General features: G+C 46.6%; 1 protein-coding gene across 1 annotated transcript in view; it reads left to right on the forward strand.

Moving 5' to 3' along the window:
• LOC123760153 (protein Star-like) overlaps window positions 1-22583 on the forward strand; it is a 164864-nt gene that overhangs the window by 114084 nt on the left and 28197 nt on the right. The window contains exon 4 of the mRNA XM_069329077.1: window positions 6542-6747. Coding sequence (XP_069185178.1) covers window positions 6542-6747 — 206 coding nt within the window. The remainder of the gene's footprint in view (window positions 1-6541; window positions 6748-22583) is intronic.

Here is a 22583-nt window from a genome sequence, read left to right on the forward strand (position 1 = left end):
ACATATGCCAACCCATGTCTTGCTTTTGTTAAACAATTCTGTTTGTTCTCCAAATAGTACAATTGCTGATTTCTGCCATGCTCCCCCCGTTTTTTATTTTTTATTTATTTTTTCAACCTAATCCCAATTATTATTAATTTAGTTAGAGTGTTCCCCTCCCCCCACCCCCCATAACTATTATTACATGCGTACATGCGAATAAATACAATAAAACAAGAACAAAACAGAACACAAACACAAAGGTACAAAACAAAGAAAGACAAATACACTAAATACCGGCCTGAAGGGCCGACAACAAAAACACAACAATGAGCATAAACACAAAGGAACACAGGAAATATAAACAACAAGACAATACAGGAGGGTAATGGAAATAAACAAAAAACTACACATAGCACAAAATCACAGTAGAAAAGGAACAGTGCAAGACGTGTCATGCAATGTTAAGCATACAGGCAAGCATGAGTAAGGCAACAGATTACAATAATCACAAAAGCACAGTTACAAAGGACAAAGGCACAAAGTTATAAAGGACAAAGGCACAGGTAGAAATTACAAAGGCACAATGTTATAAAGCACCAAATACACAAAACATCGGTCTGAAGGGCCGACAACAAAACAATAAGCACAGCAGTACAATGACAAAATACCCAAACTCTCACCCAATAACCCAACCAGTGAAACAACACAAAACAAGCCAACTGGCCCTGAAAAACCACACAGAGAGGTACAACACATAACACCAATAAAGTAAATACAATACATTCATGCACACACGCACGCAACCGTACACCACGCACACAAACGAACACAACACCACAACACATAGCACAAACACACACACAAAAAAAAAATCACTTAAAAGGAGGAGACACGACAGTGGTAGGCAATTACTTCTCAGGAAAATCATACCCAGGATATTTCTGCTTATAAGCTTCCCACACTAACGGTCCCCCTGCTTCAGGGGGGCGGGCATAAACTCGGGAACCACCAGATCAGGCGGAAACGGCAGCATCCGAAGTTGTCGCATAACGAGGTAAGGCAGAGCGAAGGGAAGCAGAAGACACGGAAGAAGCGGACGCAGGCCCCTGAGACGGCCCCGCCGCTGGACGCACAGGAGAAGACGACGAAGGCCGCCGAGATGGCAACCCCACACCTGACACCGCAGGAGACACAGTAGAGACAGTCGGAGACGGGAGAAGTGGCAAAACCGCTGCCGATGAACCAGGGGACGAAACTGGGGGCACGGAACCCCCTGAGCGAGCAGTCTTCTTGAACATCATCACCAGGTCACTACGCTCACCAGCAGGAGGAACCACCCCCCATGCAAAACTGGAACCATCCGACGCAGGCGACGCACCGGAAGCAAGCTCCACAGGCTCCTCACGAGAAGAAACATCGATACAGGCAGCCGCAGGCACATGTACCTCCGCCACCACCGTGGAATGCAACGGAACCTCACCACTGTCACTGGAAAATCCACCATCGTTGAATTCTCCCACATCAGCCATCTCAGAAAATCTACGGGAATGCTTGGGCTCCGGCCTCACATCATCAGAGCCGGATGTCGACCCAGAGACCCGGACAACACAAGCCGGGCGAACCGACGCCCTCCTCAGGACGGCAGCATCCTCAACCACACCGGGAACCAGGTCGAGCACAGTAGGAGGTCCCACAGCGACCCCAGCACCCAGCACATCCTGGGCACACGTCGAGGGTGCAGTGACAGACACCACAGACGGAGAACAGGAAGACGGGGGAGCCGTGCATACAGGAGCCGGAAGAACCACGGAAGCATCCAGGACAGCAACCGGGGCAGGACGAACACCCGACGGCGACACAACCGCCTGAGAAGAGGCAACCACAACAGGCAACACAGCCTCTGGAGGAGGGGCGACATCTGCAGGAGACACTTCATGCAACACACAGGGTACGGCAGCAGCCAAAGCGGCGTCCACACCCATCGAATCCTCCTCCACGGGGAGCGGCGGGAAATCCTCCTCACGGAAGAGGTTGACGGGCGCAACGGCAGGTTCAGAGCACCCAGCAGCCTGATGACCCAAGAGGCCACAACAGTAACATGTACGGGGCTGGCGAGCATGAAACACTCGAACAGAACACCCCAGAAGCCTTACTTGAGAAGGAATGTCCGCCCGCAACCTCATTCATAGGGTGCGAATATTTGACCACACATCCTTTAGCGGACCCGAGGAGAGCAGGTGCAACTGCACACTGACGACCGCCCCAAACTGGCCGAAATAACGCCTCAGCAGTCCCTCCGGAAATTCCAGGGGCGCCCCATGCACGCTTACATACGTGATGGCATCACTGCGATCGGAGACAATCACAGTGCCCGCACCTTCGGGCAGGGGCAAGGTCCGCCCCTCGTACCGACGTAAGAACGCCCTATATACCTTCTCTGTCGTTAGTTTAACAACCACTCTATGGGCAGACACAAGCTCAACACCATAAATATCCCCCACAGGAACCCGCAGCATGTCACACAGCACCAAACCCACCTCGGGATATCCTGCCCGAGCAGAAAACTCGAGGCCTATAGACTGGGCATGCAAAACAGGGGGGAGGGGGTCCCCCCATGGCGCCGACACGCCAAACCGCACCTGCCCCCTCGCAACTAGGTAACAACTGGCAGGTCAAACGAGCAGGTCTTGACCCCCTGGGGGCCAACAAGCGACCATGCTATGCGTATTAGTGACTTTAGGTATAGTATGTACTAGCTGTATATATAACTCCAACATTATGTTTGTAAATCAACTATGTATGTACTTTTCCTGAATAAAAAATTATATATTTATTTATTTATTTATTTATTTATATTTTTAACTATTTTTGCAAATATTAATGGTTGCAAACTACTTTTAACTTGAAAAAACGTTTAGTGTGTTGATGTTGACTGGGAGTTGCGTGGTGACCACCAGCCAGGTCGGACATTCCTGACGTCTCTCCGCTCCTGGCTCGTGTTTACGTTGGCTGATTCCTGGTTTGCCCTGCTGGTGGTGGTTTGCCACTGACAGGATGACTTTGGCTTAGCCATGGGGACTTCTCACCCTCCAATAGAGAGGACATTGTCGGCTGGTCTGGCATTTTACGGTGCCGATGGACCATCCTTTGGTTGGTGTCGCCCTGGTGGACGTGCTACATGTGCAGCTGTCGGACCTAGTGGGCGTCCCGCTGCTTCAGGACAACCGTGCTGTGGTCAAGTTCCACCTCCAGGCTGCCTTTCAGGCGTTTCTCGAGCGGTGTGAGGGGCGTGTTTAACCTCTCCCTGATACTGCTGGTTCTGTTAAGGTGGTTTATCTTAGTGTCACCTTGACGTCGGTGGCGGTACATAGTGCCCCCTTCGAATTTCAGGACGAATTTTTAACCTCCTGTTTTGAACGATTTGGGACAGTGTTAAGTATTCGTCGGATACTTAACACTGACGAAAGTGTTAAGTATCCTTGCCGGGCACTGTACTGGTATGCTTGACGGCTCCCGCACCCTGACGAAGTCGCTGAAGTGTAGGGTACCGTCGTCGATGTCCGTGTTGGGTTACACGCTCCGCTGCCTGTATTAGGGGCAACCGCACACCTGTTATAAGAGTGGTTACAAGGGTTATCTGGCTGCAGCGTGCGACGTGGGAGCGACTGATAGGGTGCATGTTTTTCGTGAGGAGGTTTTCTGCCCCTGTTGCGTTCAGACGGTTCTGAGGACGGAATGGTTACTGTGCCTGAGGCGCCTGATTGCCTGTCTGCCGCCTATTGAGGCGGGTTCTACGGCCTGTAAAACACGTCTGGTAACTGCTGTGGCCCCTGGTGTTGTTGAGCCGGTGTGTGTGTGTGTCGGGCCGTTGCCTGCATTGCGTGTAGTGCGGGATGTCCCAATGGAGGTCCATGTCCTGCCCCTGCCTGTGGATGTGATACCGGCTCCCGGGGATGTGGGTTCTGCTGTTTTTGGAGGGGTGAGGGGGGGGGGGGGGCTTCGGCAGCAGGAGGTGCCTGCCGTGCCTGTTTGTTTTGGCGACTGTAGTTCTGCTACTTCCATCCCTTTGCAGAAGCATGCACGTTGGTGTTCAGAGGCTGTTTCCCTGCATGATGTGCGCAGTGCGGGCGATGTGGCCTCAGTGGACTCCTCGGACAGTGCGGGTGTGGCCTGTATGAATGTGAATATGGTGACCGTGCCTGCGGTGGGGCCTGGTGGGAGTGATGTGGTGCAGCTTGTCTCGAAGCTTTCGCAGCGGGCTCAGAGTGTGTCTTCCCTTCGTGGTGTGCCTTGGGAGATGGTGGGGGAGTATGGTGCTCTAGCGTCCCCCGCCGTGGATGATGGTGCTGTGAGGGGCTTCAAGTTGCTACCTGTGCCTCCCCCTCCCCTCCTGCATCTCCTGCTATTGGTTCTCCGCAGTAGGGGGTTGCCCCTGATGATTGGGACCTCGTCGTGGTGTTGCTGAGAGATGTGCGCCGGGGAGCCGCGTCTCCTGTGCCCAGTGGCGGGGTCGATGCCGCTCCTTCATCCCCTACAGGTCCCCCTCCTTCGTTGCCCGGTCTGGGGGAAGCCTAGTTCCGGCTGCCTGGGTTGTGACCTGTGAGGGTCAGGTGTTGGGCCCTTATCGGGATGCCCGGGTGCTTCCGATCCTGTGGTGCTCATCTACTGTCTGACTGTCGCGGGTGAAGGAGTTTGTTTATAGGGTGCCGGATAAGATGTCTCAGCAGAGGGCACCGCCTGGTGGCTGGGTGTCCCCTGACACTTGGGTGATTTGGGAAGCATACTGCTTGCGCTTTCCGATATACAAGTTACCGGAGAAATATTAGTGGACGTCTTGTGCACAACGGTATGCCGTGCATGGATCAGCTGCCGCCATGATCTTGACATCCCGCTCTACAGTGCGGCGAGTCTCCCTCTAACGTCCACCTCTGTTTTTGCTGCCACTCCTCTATCTACGGCCCGATGCAACTAACACTTTTGACTTTCTTCTCCTCCCCAACGTCAACACGTCTCCTAACATCTGTCCTGGTCCAGTCATCGGGAGGGGTGAACCATTCATGCATACTGCACCTACTCTGAAGAAGAAGATGTTGACTGAGGAGTGAGGACACTGGTGATAGTGTTGCGCGACGTCACGTCTGTTGACTAGACAGCCAAATGCCATCACGTAAAATTATCATACGTTACAGCGTTAAACATTAAAGGTCAATAAACTCTTAAGCACCAAATTAGAACCATCTCCCCATTGTCACTAATCTACATGTATTAATTATTATTAACTGCTCTTCACAAATTTTCCAGTCGATAGCAGTGTGAATTATATAAACCAGTGTTTTGGTAATGAGATTCGTCGTTATGAAGCGATTGTTCTCTCATAACTAACACTATGTTGCAACAACAACAAACGCGGCGTTGTCATTATACACGTCCACTAACTTGAGAGGTAAAAAAATACTTTTCCTCGACTGTACCTGTGACTAGTGCTATAATCTTGTCTAGTATCACACTGTACCTGTAACTAGTGCTATAATCTTGTCAAGTATCACACTGTACCTGTAACTAGTATTATAATCATGTTATCACACTCTACCTATAACTAGTACTACAATCATCTTTAGTATTACACTGTACCTGTAACTAGTGCTATAATCATGTTTAGTACCTCACTCTACCTGTAACTAGTGCTATAATCATGTTTAGTATAACACTGTACCTATAGTAGTAGGCATCCATCAGTCTCAGGAGACTATGGTTTTGCGCTCTGGTTGTTGGTGTGGAGTGACCTCACCAGGGCGCAAAGCCAGGGTAAGTTGATATGGAGGAGAAGCTGTTACCCAGGCAGCAGGTCCCCCCTCTCCACGGCGCCGAAAGTCTCCAATGGAAAGGCAAACGCCAATACGATTGGTTCTAGGGCCGTCGCAAGAACTGTGAGTTCCAGGGATGACCTCGAAGTTGGTGAAAAAAGGCACAGGGACTCCAAACCCGGAGACCGCCGTGGACGTGGCCGTAGAAGAACCACCCCAGCAAGGGCAAGAACAACCCCAGCCTCCTGAAAGTCGCGCGGCCTGGGCCGCACGACCCTAGGGAGGTGGACGTCCCAGCCCCGTACCTACGGGTTCCACACAGATCACACAGCCCCCTTTCACCCGAGGCCGGCCTCCTTCACGACCAAGCAGAAGGAAGAGTGATAATTAACATATACAATAATTATTATTATTATATTATAATAATTAATATAATAATACTGTACCTGTAACTAGTGTTATAGTCAAGTATAACACTGTACCTGTACCTAGTCCTATAACAATGTTTAGTATTACACTGTTCCTGTAACTAGTGTTATAATCATGTTTAGTATCACACTGTACCTGTAACTAGTGTTAGAATCATGTTTATTATTATCACACTGTACCTGTAACTAGTGTTATAATCATGTGTAGTATCACACTGTACCTATAACTAGAGATTCTAAATCAGAAAACGTACAATTATTTATTTACTGAGTGCAGACTGTGCCAAATATCACAGTACACAAGTAATTAGTATTCTTGTGTTACAGAGAGGTGGATTCTTCGTGGAGGTTGGCGCCGTGGATGGAGAGTACCTCAGCAACTCCTTGTATTTCGAGAGAAACCTCAACTGGACGGGACTTCTCATTGAGGCTTTCCCGCAAACTTATCACGAACTCCTACAGAAACACAGAAAAGCATATACCATAAACACTGCACTAGCCATGGGCAAAGTCTCTGCAGAAATTCAGTTTTCGTAAGTAGCTTAAATATGTCTTAAAGACCACATCCATGACTCGTCCTATTACAAGATATTATTGAGGAAGTCTAACAGCTACTGACAATTCGATTCAAACCAGAATCTTTGTAAAAAGTTTACAGTAGTGCAGCCAAGCTAAGTATGAGACTTGAATCCTTTTAATGAGTTATGTGTGCTTTTCCGTGATGCAATGTGGCCCCATCTTCCAGCCTTCCAGCCGGAGGTGGTACCCTCTTTCCCCTTTTCTATTAAAAACTGTATTTATATAAATATATATATATATATATATATATATATATATATATATATATATATATATATATATATATATATATATATATATATATATATAGTACTTTCGTATATTAAATACATCTTCAGAAGGTCCTCTGGCCTCCGGGGATATATATATATATATATATTTATATATATGGGAAGGGAGTACCACCTCTAGCTGGAAGAAGGGGGACCCATAGCCTCGGAGAAAACCACGCATAACGCATTAGAGGGAATGTTTAGATCCCCTCCAATACAGTTTCTGTGTGCTTTTCTCTTACCACCCCATATATATATATATATATATATATATATATATATATATATATATATATATATATATATATATATATATATATATATATATATATATATATTTATATAAATACAGTTTTTAATAGAAAAGGGGAAAGAGGGTACCACCTCCGGCTGGAAGGCTGGAAGATGGGGCCACATTGCATCACGGAAAAGCACACATAACTCATTAAAAGGATTCAAGTCTCATACTTAGCTTGGCTGCACTACTGTAAACTTTTTACAAAGATTCTGGTTTGAATCGAATTGTCAGTAGCTGTTATGCAAACAAGCCTGAATGGTCCCCAAGACTATATGCATATGAAAACTCACACCCCCAGAAGTGACTCGAACCCATACTGCCAGGACCACAATGCACACAATTTAAACTTTGTTAATCTTTCTTCATATGAAAGATTTCTAATTTGGGGAATTAACTTAGTCATCCTATGCTGGACACGTTCAAGTGAATTTATATCCATTCTATAGTACGGCAACCAAAACTGAACTACATAATCTAAATGGGGCCTAACCAGAGCAAGATATAGCTGAAGAACCACACCAGGTGTCTTGTTACTAACGCTTCGATTAATAAATCCCAGTGTCCTATTTGCTTTATTACGAACATTCATGCATTGATTTTTTTGTTTTAAATTCTTGCTAATCATAACTCCCAGATCCCTTTCGCAATCCGACTTCGCAATCTCAACACCATCTAGCTCATATCTTGTAACTCTATCATCATTACCTAGAATCAGAACTTTACATTTATCAGCATTAAACTGCATCTGCCAGTCAGTTGACCATTTCAAAACCCTATTTAGATCAACTTGAAGTGATAGTGAGTCTTCTTCCGTGTTAATTTTCCATGCCACAATAACACACCACTGCATTATGCCACTACACCATGCCATTACACCATGCCACCATACCATGACATTACACTATGCCACTTCACCACGCTACTTCACCATGCCACTATACCATGCTACTATACCACGCAACTATACCAGGCCACCACATCATGCCACTACACCACGCAACTACACCACACCACTAAACCACGCCACTATACCACGCTACTATACCATGCTACCACGCAACTATACCACGCCATTATACCAGGTACTACATCACGCCACAACACATTGCAACTACACCACGCCACTACACCACACCACTACACCACACCACTACACCACGCTATTATACCATGCTACTATACCTCACCACTATACCACGCCACTACACCACACCCCTACACCATGCCTCTATACCATGCCACTACACCACACCACTAACCCACGCCATCACGCCATGCCACTACTCCACTCCACTGTACCACGCCATTATACAACGCCACTGTACCATGCCACTACACCATGCCACTACCACTACACCATGTCACTACACCACACTACTACACCATGCCACTATACCCCACCAGTACACCATGCCACTGCACCACGCAACTATTCCAAGCTACTACACCACTCCACTATACCCAGCCAATGACACTATACTATGTCACTATACCATGCCACTATACCACACCACTACCACGCCACAATACCACACCACTAAACCACGCCACTTTACCATGCCACTATACCACGCCACTAAACCATGCTACTACACCACACCACTATACCAGGATACTATACCACGCCAATACACCAAGCAACTACACCATGCCACTACACCACGCTACTACACCATGCCACTACACTTCGCCACTACAACACGCTACTCTATGCCACTACACCACGCCACTACAAAACGCCACTACACCACACAACTACACCAAGCCTCTATTCCACGCCACTACACCAAGCCTCTATTCCACGCCACTACGCCACGCAACTACTCCACACCACACCACACCACTATACCATGCTACTATACCACACCACGCTTCTACACCACACCAATATACCACGCTAATACACCACGTCACTACACTACACCACTACACCATGCCACTACACCACACTACTACACCACGCCAATATACCACACCACTATACCATGCCACTACACCACGCTACTACACCATGCTACAACACCACGCCACTACACGCCTCTACACCACACCACTACACCTCGCCACTAAACGCTACACTATGCCACTATACGATTCCACTACACCACGCCACTACATGCCACTACACCACGCAACTACACCAAGCCTCTATACCACGGCACTGCACCACGCCACTATAACATATCTTGATGTTACCTTGAGATGATTTTGGGGCTTTAGTGTCCCCGCGGCCCGGTCCTCAACCAGGCCTCCACCCCCAGGAAGCAGCCCGTGACAGCTGACTAACACCCTGGTACCTATTTTACTGCTAGGTAACAGGGGCATACGGTGAAAGAAACTATGCCCCATTGTTTCTCGCCAGTGCCCGGGATCGAACATGGGACCACAGGATCACAAGTCCTGCGTGCTGTTCGTTCGGCCGACCGACGACCATGCCACTACACCCTTCCTCTGCACCATGCCACTATACCACACCACTATACCATGCCATTATACCATGCTACTATACAATACCACTACACCACACCACTATACCACACCACTAAACCACGCCACTACACCATGCTACTATACATCGCCACTACACCATGCCACTTTATAACACAAATAATCCACGTCACAACATGCCACAACACCACGCTACTACACCATGCCACTATACCATGCCACTACACCATGCCACTACACCATGCCACTACACCATGCCACTACACTATACTACTACACCATGCCACTGTACCTTGCCACTACACCACACCACTACACCACGGCACTGCACCACACCACTACACCACGCCACTTTACCACTCCACTATACCACGCCACTACACACCACTATTCCACACCACTATACCACACCACTATATGCCACTATACCACGCCACTATACCATGCTACTGCACCACGCCACTACACCACGCCACTAAACCACGCCACAAAACCACTCCACTGCAAATTGCCACTGAACTACACTACTACACCACACCACTGCACCACGCCACTAAACACCACTGCACCACGTCACTATACCACGCCACTACACCACACTACTACATGCCACTACACCATGCCACTATACTATGCCACTACATTATGCCACTACACCACACCACTACACCAGACCACTATACCATACTACTACTCCAATCCACTACACCAAGTCACAATAACACACCACTGCATTATGCCACTACACCAAGCCACTACTCCATGCCACTACACCATGCCACTATACCATGCCATTACACTATGCCACTACACCATGCCACTATACCATGCCACTACACCATGCCACTACACCACGCTTCTTCACCATGCCACTATACCATGCTACTTTACCACGCAACTATACAAGGCCACCACATCATGCCACTACACCATGCAACTACACCACACCACTAAACCATGCCACTATACCACGCTACTATACCATGCTACCATGCAACTATACCACACCACTATACCCGATACTACATCATGCCACTACACTCCGCAACTACACCACGCCACTACACCATGGCACTACACCACGCTACTATACCATGCTACTATACCACGCCCACTATACCACGCCACTACACCATGCCCCTACACCATGCCTCTATACCACGCCACTACACCACGCCACTAACCCACGCCACCACACCACGCCACTACTCCACTCCACTGTTCCACGCCAATATACCATGCCGCTGTACGATGCCGCTACACCATGCCACTACCACGCCACTACACCATGCCACTTCACCACACTATTAAACCACGCCACTATACCCCACCAGAACACCACACCACTGCACCACGCAACTATTCTAAGCTACTACACCACGCAACTATTCCAAGCTACTGCACCACGCCACTACACCATGACACTATGCCATGTCACTATACCATACCACTATACCACACCACTACAATACCACTATACCACGCCACTATACGATAGCCACTATACAATGCCACTAAACCACGCTACTACAGCACACAACTATACCATGATACTATACCACACCACTACACCTCGCCACTACAACACGCTACAATATGCCACTACACCATGCCACTATACAACACCACTACATCATGCCACTACACCATGCAACTACACCAAGCCTCTATTCCATGCCACTAAACCATGCAACTACATCACACCACACCACTGTACTGGTATACAGTGGTGGTATAGTAGTGGTATACTACTGTAGTAGTACTACTACTATACAACACCACTACACTACGCTTCTACACCACACCAATATATCACGCTAATACACCACGTCACTACACCACACCACTACACCATGCCACTACACCACACTACTACACCACGCCAATATGCCACGCCACTATACCATGCCACTACACCACGCCACTTCACCACGCCACTACACCACACCACTGCACCTCTCCACTACACGCTACACTATACCACTATACCATGCCACTACACCATGCCACTTCACCACGCTACTATTAAACGCCACTATACCACTCCACTATACGCCACTATTCCATGCCACTATACCACGCCTCAACATGCCACTATACTTTCGACTATATCACACTACTATACCACGCTACTACATCCCGCCACCACACCAAACCACTACACCACACCAAACCACTACACCACACCAATACACCACACCAATTCATCATGTGACTACACCATGCCACTGCACCACACCACTACACCACGCTACTGCACCACGCCTCTACACCATGCCACTACACCATGCTACTACACAACACCATTATACCCCGCAACTACACCATGCCACTATACCACGCTACTACACCACACCACTATTCCCAGCCAGAATACAACACCACTATACCATGCCACTATATCACACCATTACCACGCCACACCACTCGACCACGCCATTATACCACGCCACTACACCACACCACTATACTATGTCACAATACCACGCTAATACACCAGGCCACTACACCACGCTACTCTACCACGCCACTACACAATGCCACAACACCACACCACCACACCATGCTACACTATGCCACTATATTATGCCACTATGCCACGCCACTACACCACGCTACTATTCCACATCACTATACCTTGCCATTATATGCCACTTTTCCACGCCACTATACTTGCCACTATACCATGCCACTACACCACGTAACTACACCATGCCACTATACGCCTTACACAATGCCACTACACAATGCCTCACACAATGCCACAACACCACGCCTTACATCGCGCCACTACACCACACCTTACATGACGCCATAACACCACACCACTAAACCACACCTTACACCACGCCACTACACCACGTCTTACACCTTACCACTACACCATGCCTTACATCTTACCACTACACTACACCTTACACCACACCACTACACTACACCTTACACCACACCACTACACCATGACATGCACCACGCCACTACACCATGCCTTACACCACGCCACTACACTCCGCCTTACACCACGCCATTACACTCTGCCTTACACCACGCCACTTGTTATGAATGAACTAGTGTTTCCTCGGTGAGGGGGATCAATAGCTAAGGTCAAGGATTTCCTAAAATAGTTTAGTTAGGTTAGGTCCGTCCCCCAGGGAAGACAATTCCCAGCAAATAATATTTGACCTAAAACGCTGGAGTTTAGAGAGATTACCCTCCTACACTTAAACCAGGGTAAAAGAATACTCTAATATAACCTTAGTTATTATTTATTAACCCCCAAATAAACCTTCCCACTAATACAACAAATACTTTACTAACTCGATCATACGTTAAGCCTTTGATTCTACATAGACAGGAGACAAGGATTACAAACAGCAACTAGTGGTAAAGTCTTCATTCCTAAAGGGACAGAACTCACACATGTTCACTGTAAACATATGCACACGTGGTCTTTCTTAGCCACCCCAGATTTAACGCTTGGGCTCAAAACACTTGCTTAAGAGGACACAAACTACTGCTTTAAAACTATGGTGGCACAGTATTCAATGGTAAGTTTCATAACTTGGTAAATAAAGAATAAGGAGAGAGAAGACAGGAGGATGAGAAGAGGTAAGGAAACAGCCCACAAGATCTATCTATCTTGACCTATCAGTTCGAACACAGCAGAGAAGACCAAAATAGCTCTCTAGCTACCCCATGATCGCTGCCTTAAGGATACTCAACTGATCGTGCAGTAACAATCATCACAATTCTTCCAAGACCATTCATTTACTTGATACTTTAACAGTTCTAAGAATAGCTAACATCTATTAATAGATTAGAATAGCTAACAGAGTCTGCCCACACTGTGAGCAACAAGGTTATTTATACGTTTGGCAAGGAAGATGGGGGAACATAAACACAAGCAGGATGCAGGTACCTTGAATATAAGTTAACTGTTAATTAAATATCCCTCTTACATAACCCAACCTATTAATTGTTCTAATATTTACTTAATCAAGAACCCAGACAAAATCCCTAAGTCAGGGCCTATCACTACCAAAATACATGAGTGACTGATCCCTGCAAGAATATATACGAAACTTATCTGTCCCCTGGTTTCATGGCAGAGCCAAGTAAGAACAATACACCACGCCACTACATTCCGCCTTACTCCATGCCACTAAATCACGCCACTACACCATTCCTTATACCACGCCACTATACCAGACCTAATTCCATGCCACTACACCATGCCTTACACCACGCCACTAGACCACACCTTATACAACGCCACTACACTTTGCCTTACACAACGCCACTACACTTTGCCTTACACAATGCCACTACACTTTGCCTTACACAACGCCACTACACGCCTTACACTAAGCCACTACACCATACCTCACACCACGCTGCTACAGCACACCTTACACCATGCCACTACACCTCACCACTACATAACACCACACCAGTACAACACGTCTTACACATCGCCACAGGACCATGGCACTACATCATGCCACTACACCACGCCTTCCACCCTGCCACTACACCACGTAACTACACCAAGCCATACATTATGTAACTACAACACACAACGCCTTTAACCCGCTCTCGCACATGACTGCACATATATGACTTAATGCTTAAAGTCAATATGTTGAATATGAATTTGTACATATGTGGTATATTCCCAGTTACATTTTTTCCAAGGCCCAAACTCTTCCTCACATACCAGTTTACGTCTCACAGTACATGTCCATCGCCGTAGACAGCAGAATAGCCGTGATTGGTTCAATTATAATGAAAATTGTAGTTTTCAGGTCCCACATGGGATGTAAAATTTGCCTACTATTGTCCATGCTCTTAGAATATTACAGATCACCTACATCCTATTGAAGGTTCGTAGTTTTGTTTTGAGAAATATTAGTTGTTCTTAGTAAATTATAATAAGCACTATAAATTATTACATACAATAATAGTCCCTCACCAATCAACATTATATACACTAGTTTGTGCTTTAAAAATCTTAAAAGAATATATTGTAGGAACGTCAACAGAAAACGATGTTATGTTGGAATGTCTATTGGTTAAACTACTGCAAACAGAATTGTATAGTGTCTACTACCTACTGTAGGATGGGTATAGGGTCCACTACCACCTGTTAGGTGGGTAAGGAGTCCATACCACATGTAGGATGGGTCTGGGCCCAATAACTACCCATAGGACAGGTATGGGGTCCCCTACCGCCTACTGGATTAGTATATGGTCCACTACTACACACAGTATGTGTATGGCGTCCACTTCCGCCTGCAGGATGGGTATGGGGTCGACTATTGCCCACAGGATGAGTATGGGGGGGTCCACTACCGCCTACAAGATGGGTATGGGGGTCCACTAGCACCCACAAGATGGGTGTGGGGTCCACTGCCACACACACGAAGGGTATCCGGACCAATACCACCCACAGAATGGGTATGCGGTCCCCTCTGACTCCATAATGTTGTAATTTAAGAAGAAGGTTTTGGTGGTTAACAGTGTCAAAAGCCTTATGCAGGTCTACAAATAACCCAACAGGGAACTCATTTTTATCAAGAGCTGTATGTATCAAGTTAATCATATTATTAAGTGCATCGTTAGTGCATTTTTGGGGTCTGAAGCCATATTGACAAGAGCTAAGTATATTGAGTTTGGCTAGATAAGAGTAAAGCTGCTTAAAGATTAGTTTTTCAAATATTTTTGATAAGTTTGGCAGAATTGATATAGGTCTGAAGTTGTTAACATCAGTGGGATCACCACATACATACATATAAACATTCATGCACACATACATTCATGCATGCATACATACATACATACATACATACATACATACATACATACATACATACATACATACATACATACATACATACATACATACATACATACATACATACATACATACATACATACATACATACATACATACATGCATGCATGCATGCATGCATACATACATATACGTGTAATGTCTAGGTTAATGTGTGACATAAGTGAGGTTAGATGAGGCATCTACAAGCATCAGCTGGAGGCTTGGAGAGTGTTGTTAAGGTGGTATTATGCCCAGATGGTGGAGGGTGGGTTTGACCCACCCTCCCCCCCACCCCCCACGTTGACCGCAGAACGTCTAAGGTTACCTGCCACTCTCGCTTACCAAGGGTATCGCCCCCCCCCCCCCCAAACACACACATGCATGAGATTCTTAACTTACAATATTTATGATTTACCAATTTATGTCACTACACTGACTCTCAATTTCACAATGTGAATAAACATGGAACTTAAAAATTGTCAATCTGTTTCAAAATTGATAACTTTGTTACCCATCTTGTGGGTGGTAGTGAACCCCATACCCATCTTGTGGATGGTAGTGAACCCCATACCCATCATGTGGGTGGTAGTGAACCCCATACCCATCTTGTGGATGGTAGTGGGACCCCATACCCATTTTGTGGATGGTATTGGACCCTCATACCCATCTTGTGGATGGTAGTGGACCCCATACCCATCATGTGGGTATGGGGTCCATGGCACTACTCCACGCTATTATACACCACCACTCTAGCAACGATACCACGCCAATACACCACGCTACTACAATTCACTTCTTCATCAAGCTAATACACCATGCCACTACACACAAGTACACCATGCCACTACACCATTACACCATGCCTATACACCGTGTCATGCCACTACAAAATGCCAGCCACTAAACCATGCAACCCTACCACGCAACGATACCACACCACTACACCACACAACTACATCATGCCACTTCACCAATACACCATGCTACTACACCACGCCACCAGACCACGCTAGTACACCACACAACTACACCACGCCACTACACCATGCCACTACACTACACCACTACACCATGCCACTACACCTCACAGTGAGCTACTACAACCAATCACGCCACTACACCTCACCTAACAGTGAGGTATACACCATGACACTACATCATTACACTATGATACTACTGTAGTACATAAGTCAATAGTGGCATTCAACTATGCCTTACACTACGCCACTACACCACGCCTTACACAACACCACTACATTTTACCTTACACCACGCCACTACACCATGCCTTACACCACACCACTACACCACGCCTTACACAACACCACTACATTGTATCTTACACCACGCCACTACATCATGCCTTACACCACACCACTACACCACGCCTTACACAACACCACTACACTTTACCTTACACCACGCCACTACACCATGCCTTACACCACACCACTACACCACGCCTTACACAACACCACTACATTTTACCTTACACCACGCCACTACACCATGCCTTACACCACACTACTACACCACGCCTTACACAACACCACTACACTTTACCTTACACCACGCCACTACACCATGCCTTACACCACACCACTACACCACGCCTTACACAACACCACTACACCACGCCTTACACAACACCACTACACCATGCCTTACACTACACCATGCCTTACACTACACCATGCCTTACACCACGCCACTACACCAAGCTATACATAATGCCACAAAACTCCACCTTACTCCATGTAACTAAATCATTTCATTACACCACGCCTTTCACTCGCCACTTCATCACACCTCACTCCACACCACTACAGCATGCCTTACACTACGCCACTACACCATCCCTTACACCACGCCACTACACCACGCCTTACCCAACGGCACTACACCAAGCCTTACACCACGTCACTACACTCCGCCTTACTCCATGCCTCTAAATCACGCCACTGCACCACTCCTTACACCACACCACTACACCACAACTTACACCATACCACTACACCTCAACTCTTCACCACTCCTTACACCATGCCACCACACCTCGCTACTACACCCCTTACACTACGCCACTACACCGTGCCCGACACCACGCTGCTACACCAAGCCTTACACCATGCCACTACACCACGCCACAACACCTCACCACTACATCATACCTCATACCACGCCATTACAACACATCTTTTACATAGCCACTACATCATGCCACTACACCACGCTTTACACTACGCCACTACACCACGTATATACACAAAGCCACTACACTATGTAACTACACCAAGCCACTACACTATGTAACTACACCAAGCCACTACACCACGCCTTACACCACACCACTACACGACACTACTACACCACACCACTACACCATGTGACTACACCACATCACTACACCACACCACACTACATCACTACTCCATGCAAATACACCATGCCACTACATCATTACACCATGCCACTACACTTTGCTAGGACACCATGCCACTGTACGCCACCACACCATGCAACGATACCACGTCACTACAGCTCGCCTCTACCCCACGCCACTACATCTTTACACCACGCTACTACACCAAGCCACTACACCATGGCAATACAACATGCTTCTACACCACGCCATTACACCACACTACTACACCACACAACTACACCACACCAGTACACCACGCTACTACACTACACCATACAAAATGCCACTTCACCATGCTACTACACCATGCCACTACACCATGCCACTACTCCACGCCCTACACCATACGAATAAACCACGCCCTACACCATGCTACTTCACCACGTCCTACACTATGCCACTACACCACACTACTGCACCACCCCAGTACACCATGCTACTTCACCACGCCCTACACTATGCCACTACACCACACTTCTGCACCACCCCAGTACACCATGCTACTTCTCTGTGCTACATCGCCATGCTACTGCACCACGCCACTACTCTACTGCATCATGCCACTACTCCACGCAACTACATCATGCCACTACTCCACACCACTAGATCATGCCACTACACCATGCTACAATACCAGCTCACTACACCACCCCACTACACTTGGCTACTACTCCACTCTACTACACCTCAACACTACACTACACTACACTACAACTCCATGTGTAGTAAACTATGCCACCACACCACGCCACTACACCACACAACTACTCCACGCCCCTAAACAACACTACTATACCACGCAACAACACAATGCCACTAAACCACACCTCTACAACATGCTGCTACACTATGCCACACAACCCCACACCACACTGCTACACCACACCACTAAACAACACCACTTCAAAATGCCACTACAGCATGCCACTACACCACGTTACTACACCACACTACAACACCACATATACCACACTATCACACCATGTTGGTGATTTTATCGTGTTATATTGTTTAACTCATGTTGAATAAAATTAAATTTAAACTCATCTATAGTATGCACATCCGGTTTTATTTCTACTAAATATAGAAATATATTGTTCATATATTTCTACATTTTTAAATACTATCAATCAGTCATAAAAAACACTTTTATGTAACATTTAAGGTTGCCACAAAGTTTCAAATTTTATTTAGCCAATGTTTAGTGCAGTAAGTTGTGGCAACCTCTTTACGACCACACACAATAACATAACTAATATGAGAAAATAAACGTTGCCACTGCTTTCAAACACTTTCCAGGTACGTTGTGGCTACCATAAATTGTTTGCTGGGATAATGAAGGATACACTATATTCACACACACCGACAGTTGAAGGAGGCTCCAAATGCCTTAGGCCATGTTCATTCGGGAGCCGACACCATTAATGAACATTCAGATGAGTTTGAGCAAACAGCTATTTAACGGTCCTCCATTGATCCAGTGGGAAGATAGAAGACCCAGTGGGAAGCAAATAGACCCAGTGGGAAAATAGCAGACCTAGTGGGAAGCGAACAGACCCAATGGGAAAATAGCAGAGAGAGAGAGAGAGAGAGGGAAGAGAGCAGACCTAGTGGACAACTAGATGTAGTCACGCATCAATCACCTTTATCCTTCGGTGTTCCCTACAATTAACCCCTCACTGTCTGGCTCGTTGTCGCCGTGAGAGGGCTTGGTGGGCAGCTGCCGGAGTGTGATGCTCCTTGGGTCAGTCCTTTGTCCTTTTGCAGCCTTATGCTCCTGCTGCTGCCTTTACCAATTTTGCCAGACCTCTTTTTCCTTTTCCTCGTGTTTCCTTTTTCTCCCCCCCCCCCCTTTTCTCCTATCAAATTGTCATTTCCTGCCGACCTTTTGCTTGTTTTGATTATTCTTTCGACCTTCTTTTGTTTTGACGCCCGGGTGTTTGAGGAGGCATACTCTTGCACCCGTAGAACTGTAGAACCCAACGTCTCGAGCGAGGGGACCCTTTTATTGTCAATCCTTTCTTCGTCACTGAACCCGCTCTCGACGGACTCACGATTCTGAAGGTGGCGTTAGTGGGGCGTATATTCACGACGCACCCCTTGGGGGCCCCGGCTAGATCGGCGATAGCTTCTTGTTGGGTGTCCTGCCTCTAATTGTGGCTCCATGGTGAGTGTGGGGGCACATTCGCGAATGAAAGTTTTCCCTCGTTTTCATGGCTGATAATGTTTCCCTTGTACTTTCTCAGGCTCGTGGGGTGGGCGACCAAGCCCCCGAGTCGGACTGTGTTGGAAGACCAGGCCCTGTATCCCCTGCTGCATTGGGCCCAGACGACCTGACTACTCTCAGCTCCCCTCCCTCCTCTGCGGTAGGGTCGAGTCCCCAGCCCCCAGTGGTGACCACCTCGTCGCCTTAGTCACGGCTTATATATATTTATATATATATATATATATATATATATATATATATATATATATATATATATATATATATATATATATATATATATATATATATATATATATATATATATATATATATATATATGACGTACCTAGTAGCCAGAACGCACTTCTCGGCCTACTATGCAAGGCCCGATTAGCCTAATAAGCCAAGTTTTCCTGAATTAACATATTTTCTCTGTTTTTTTTCTTATGAAATGATAAAGCTACCCATTTCATTTTGTATGCGGTCATTTTCTTTTATTGGAGTTAAAATTAACTTAGATATATGACCAAACCTAACCAACCCTACCTAACCTAACCTATCTTTATAGGTTAAGTTAGGTTAGGTAGCCGAAAAAGTTAGGTTAGGTTAGGTAGTCGAAAAATCATTAATTCATGAAGACTTGGCTTATTAGGCAAATCGGGCCTTGCATAGTAGGCTGATAAGTGCGTTCTGGCTGCTAGGTACGACATATATATATATATATATATATATATATATATATATATATATATATATATATATATATATATATATATATATATATATATATATATATATATATATATATATATATATGTCGTACCTAGTAGCCAGAACGCACTTCTCAGCCTACTATGCAAGGCCCAATTTGACTAATAAGCCAAGTTTTCAGGAATTAATTGTTTTTCGACTACCTAACCTACCTAACCGAACCTAACCTAACTTTTTCGGCTACCTAACCTAACCTAACCTATAAAGATAGGTTAGGTTAGGTTAGGTAGGGTTGGTTAGGTTTGGTCATATATCTACGTTAATTTAAACTCCAATAAAAAAAAATTGACCTCATACAAGATGAAATGGGTAGATTTATCATTTCATAAGAAAAAAATTAGAGAAAATATAATAATTCAGGAAAACTTGGCTTATTAGGCAAATCGGGTCTTGCATAGTAGGCTGACAAGTGCGTTCTGGCTACTAGGTACGACATATATATATATTGTGACGGAGTTCCCCCCCTTATAATTCTCCCACGCCTGCAGTAAGAGTCATGTCTGCTTTTCCCAAGCGTTCTCTACGTTGCAGGCTACAATTTGATATATGGGAGAGAGTGAAGTGTTCTCGGAGAGCCGAGAAATTTGTGAAATAGTAATATTTTGGCCGGTGGTATAGGCCCTTTAGGGAGCCAAGATGGCGCTGGCTTCTCTGATCTCCCGCCAAAACCGTGTGACGTCAGTGGCACCGGATTGGTCACCGACAGCAGTGTGGCACCGGGAGCCAATGAAAACTTCCCGTAGCGAAAGTGACGTCACGAAGGAAGGGGGTCCGGCCAGCGCGCCGGGCTGGCGCCATCAGTCATACACGACACGTCATAGAGGTCGGACGTGCGACGAGTGGTCCTGTCTGTCGGACAGCTGTTTCCCACTACCGTGGATTTACGCGTCATCGGAAGTTCGCCAGTACTCTGAGAAGTCTTCCCTAGTTCATGTGTTGAACCAGAAGAGGGAATTGACGGTTATTTGAGCAACAAGTGCTCCAGTCAGGTACTGTGCCAGTAGCAGTGAAGCCGTGCAGTGACGTAGGTTGACGTCTGTGGCAATTCACCAGTTCGTGACAGCGTAGTGGCTGACAGAGCCACTGGGTAGCTGAGGAAGAGAGGACTATTTGGGGAAACCGGACGACTGTAGCTGAGACGTAGGCGACAGCCGTTGCTGGGAGAAGACGACGGCCAGGAGACCGACTCCAACCTTCAAGAAGTCAAGGAGGAGGACGGACCTGCAGTGAGGAGGCACGGAGACGACGCGCTAAACGGTGGGACGACGAGAGGCTCTGGTAGGACACGACGACGTGTAGTGTGGGGGCGTTCCCGACACGAGGACCAGGAGCTACATCTCGACTCTCATCGGAGGATAGGGTGAAGTAGGTGGTTCTAGTTCCCTCCCCATTCCCCTTTAGTTAGCTGTGTTATTTGGCTATATTATCTAGCCTGAAGATTTTATATGTCGTGAGCAAGTCTCACTTATGTCATGGTAAAGCACCAGGGTGCTAGACAGTACTATCAAGAGTGCTTGTAATATTCATGTTGATT

This window comes from Procambarus clarkii, chromosome 3 (assembly GCF_040958095.1).
Source record: "Procambarus clarkii isolate CNS0578487 chromosome 3, FALCON_Pclarkii_2.0, whole genome shotgun sequence".
NCBI lineage: Eukaryota > Metazoa > Arthropoda > Malacostraca > Decapoda > Cambaridae > Procambarus > Procambarus clarkii.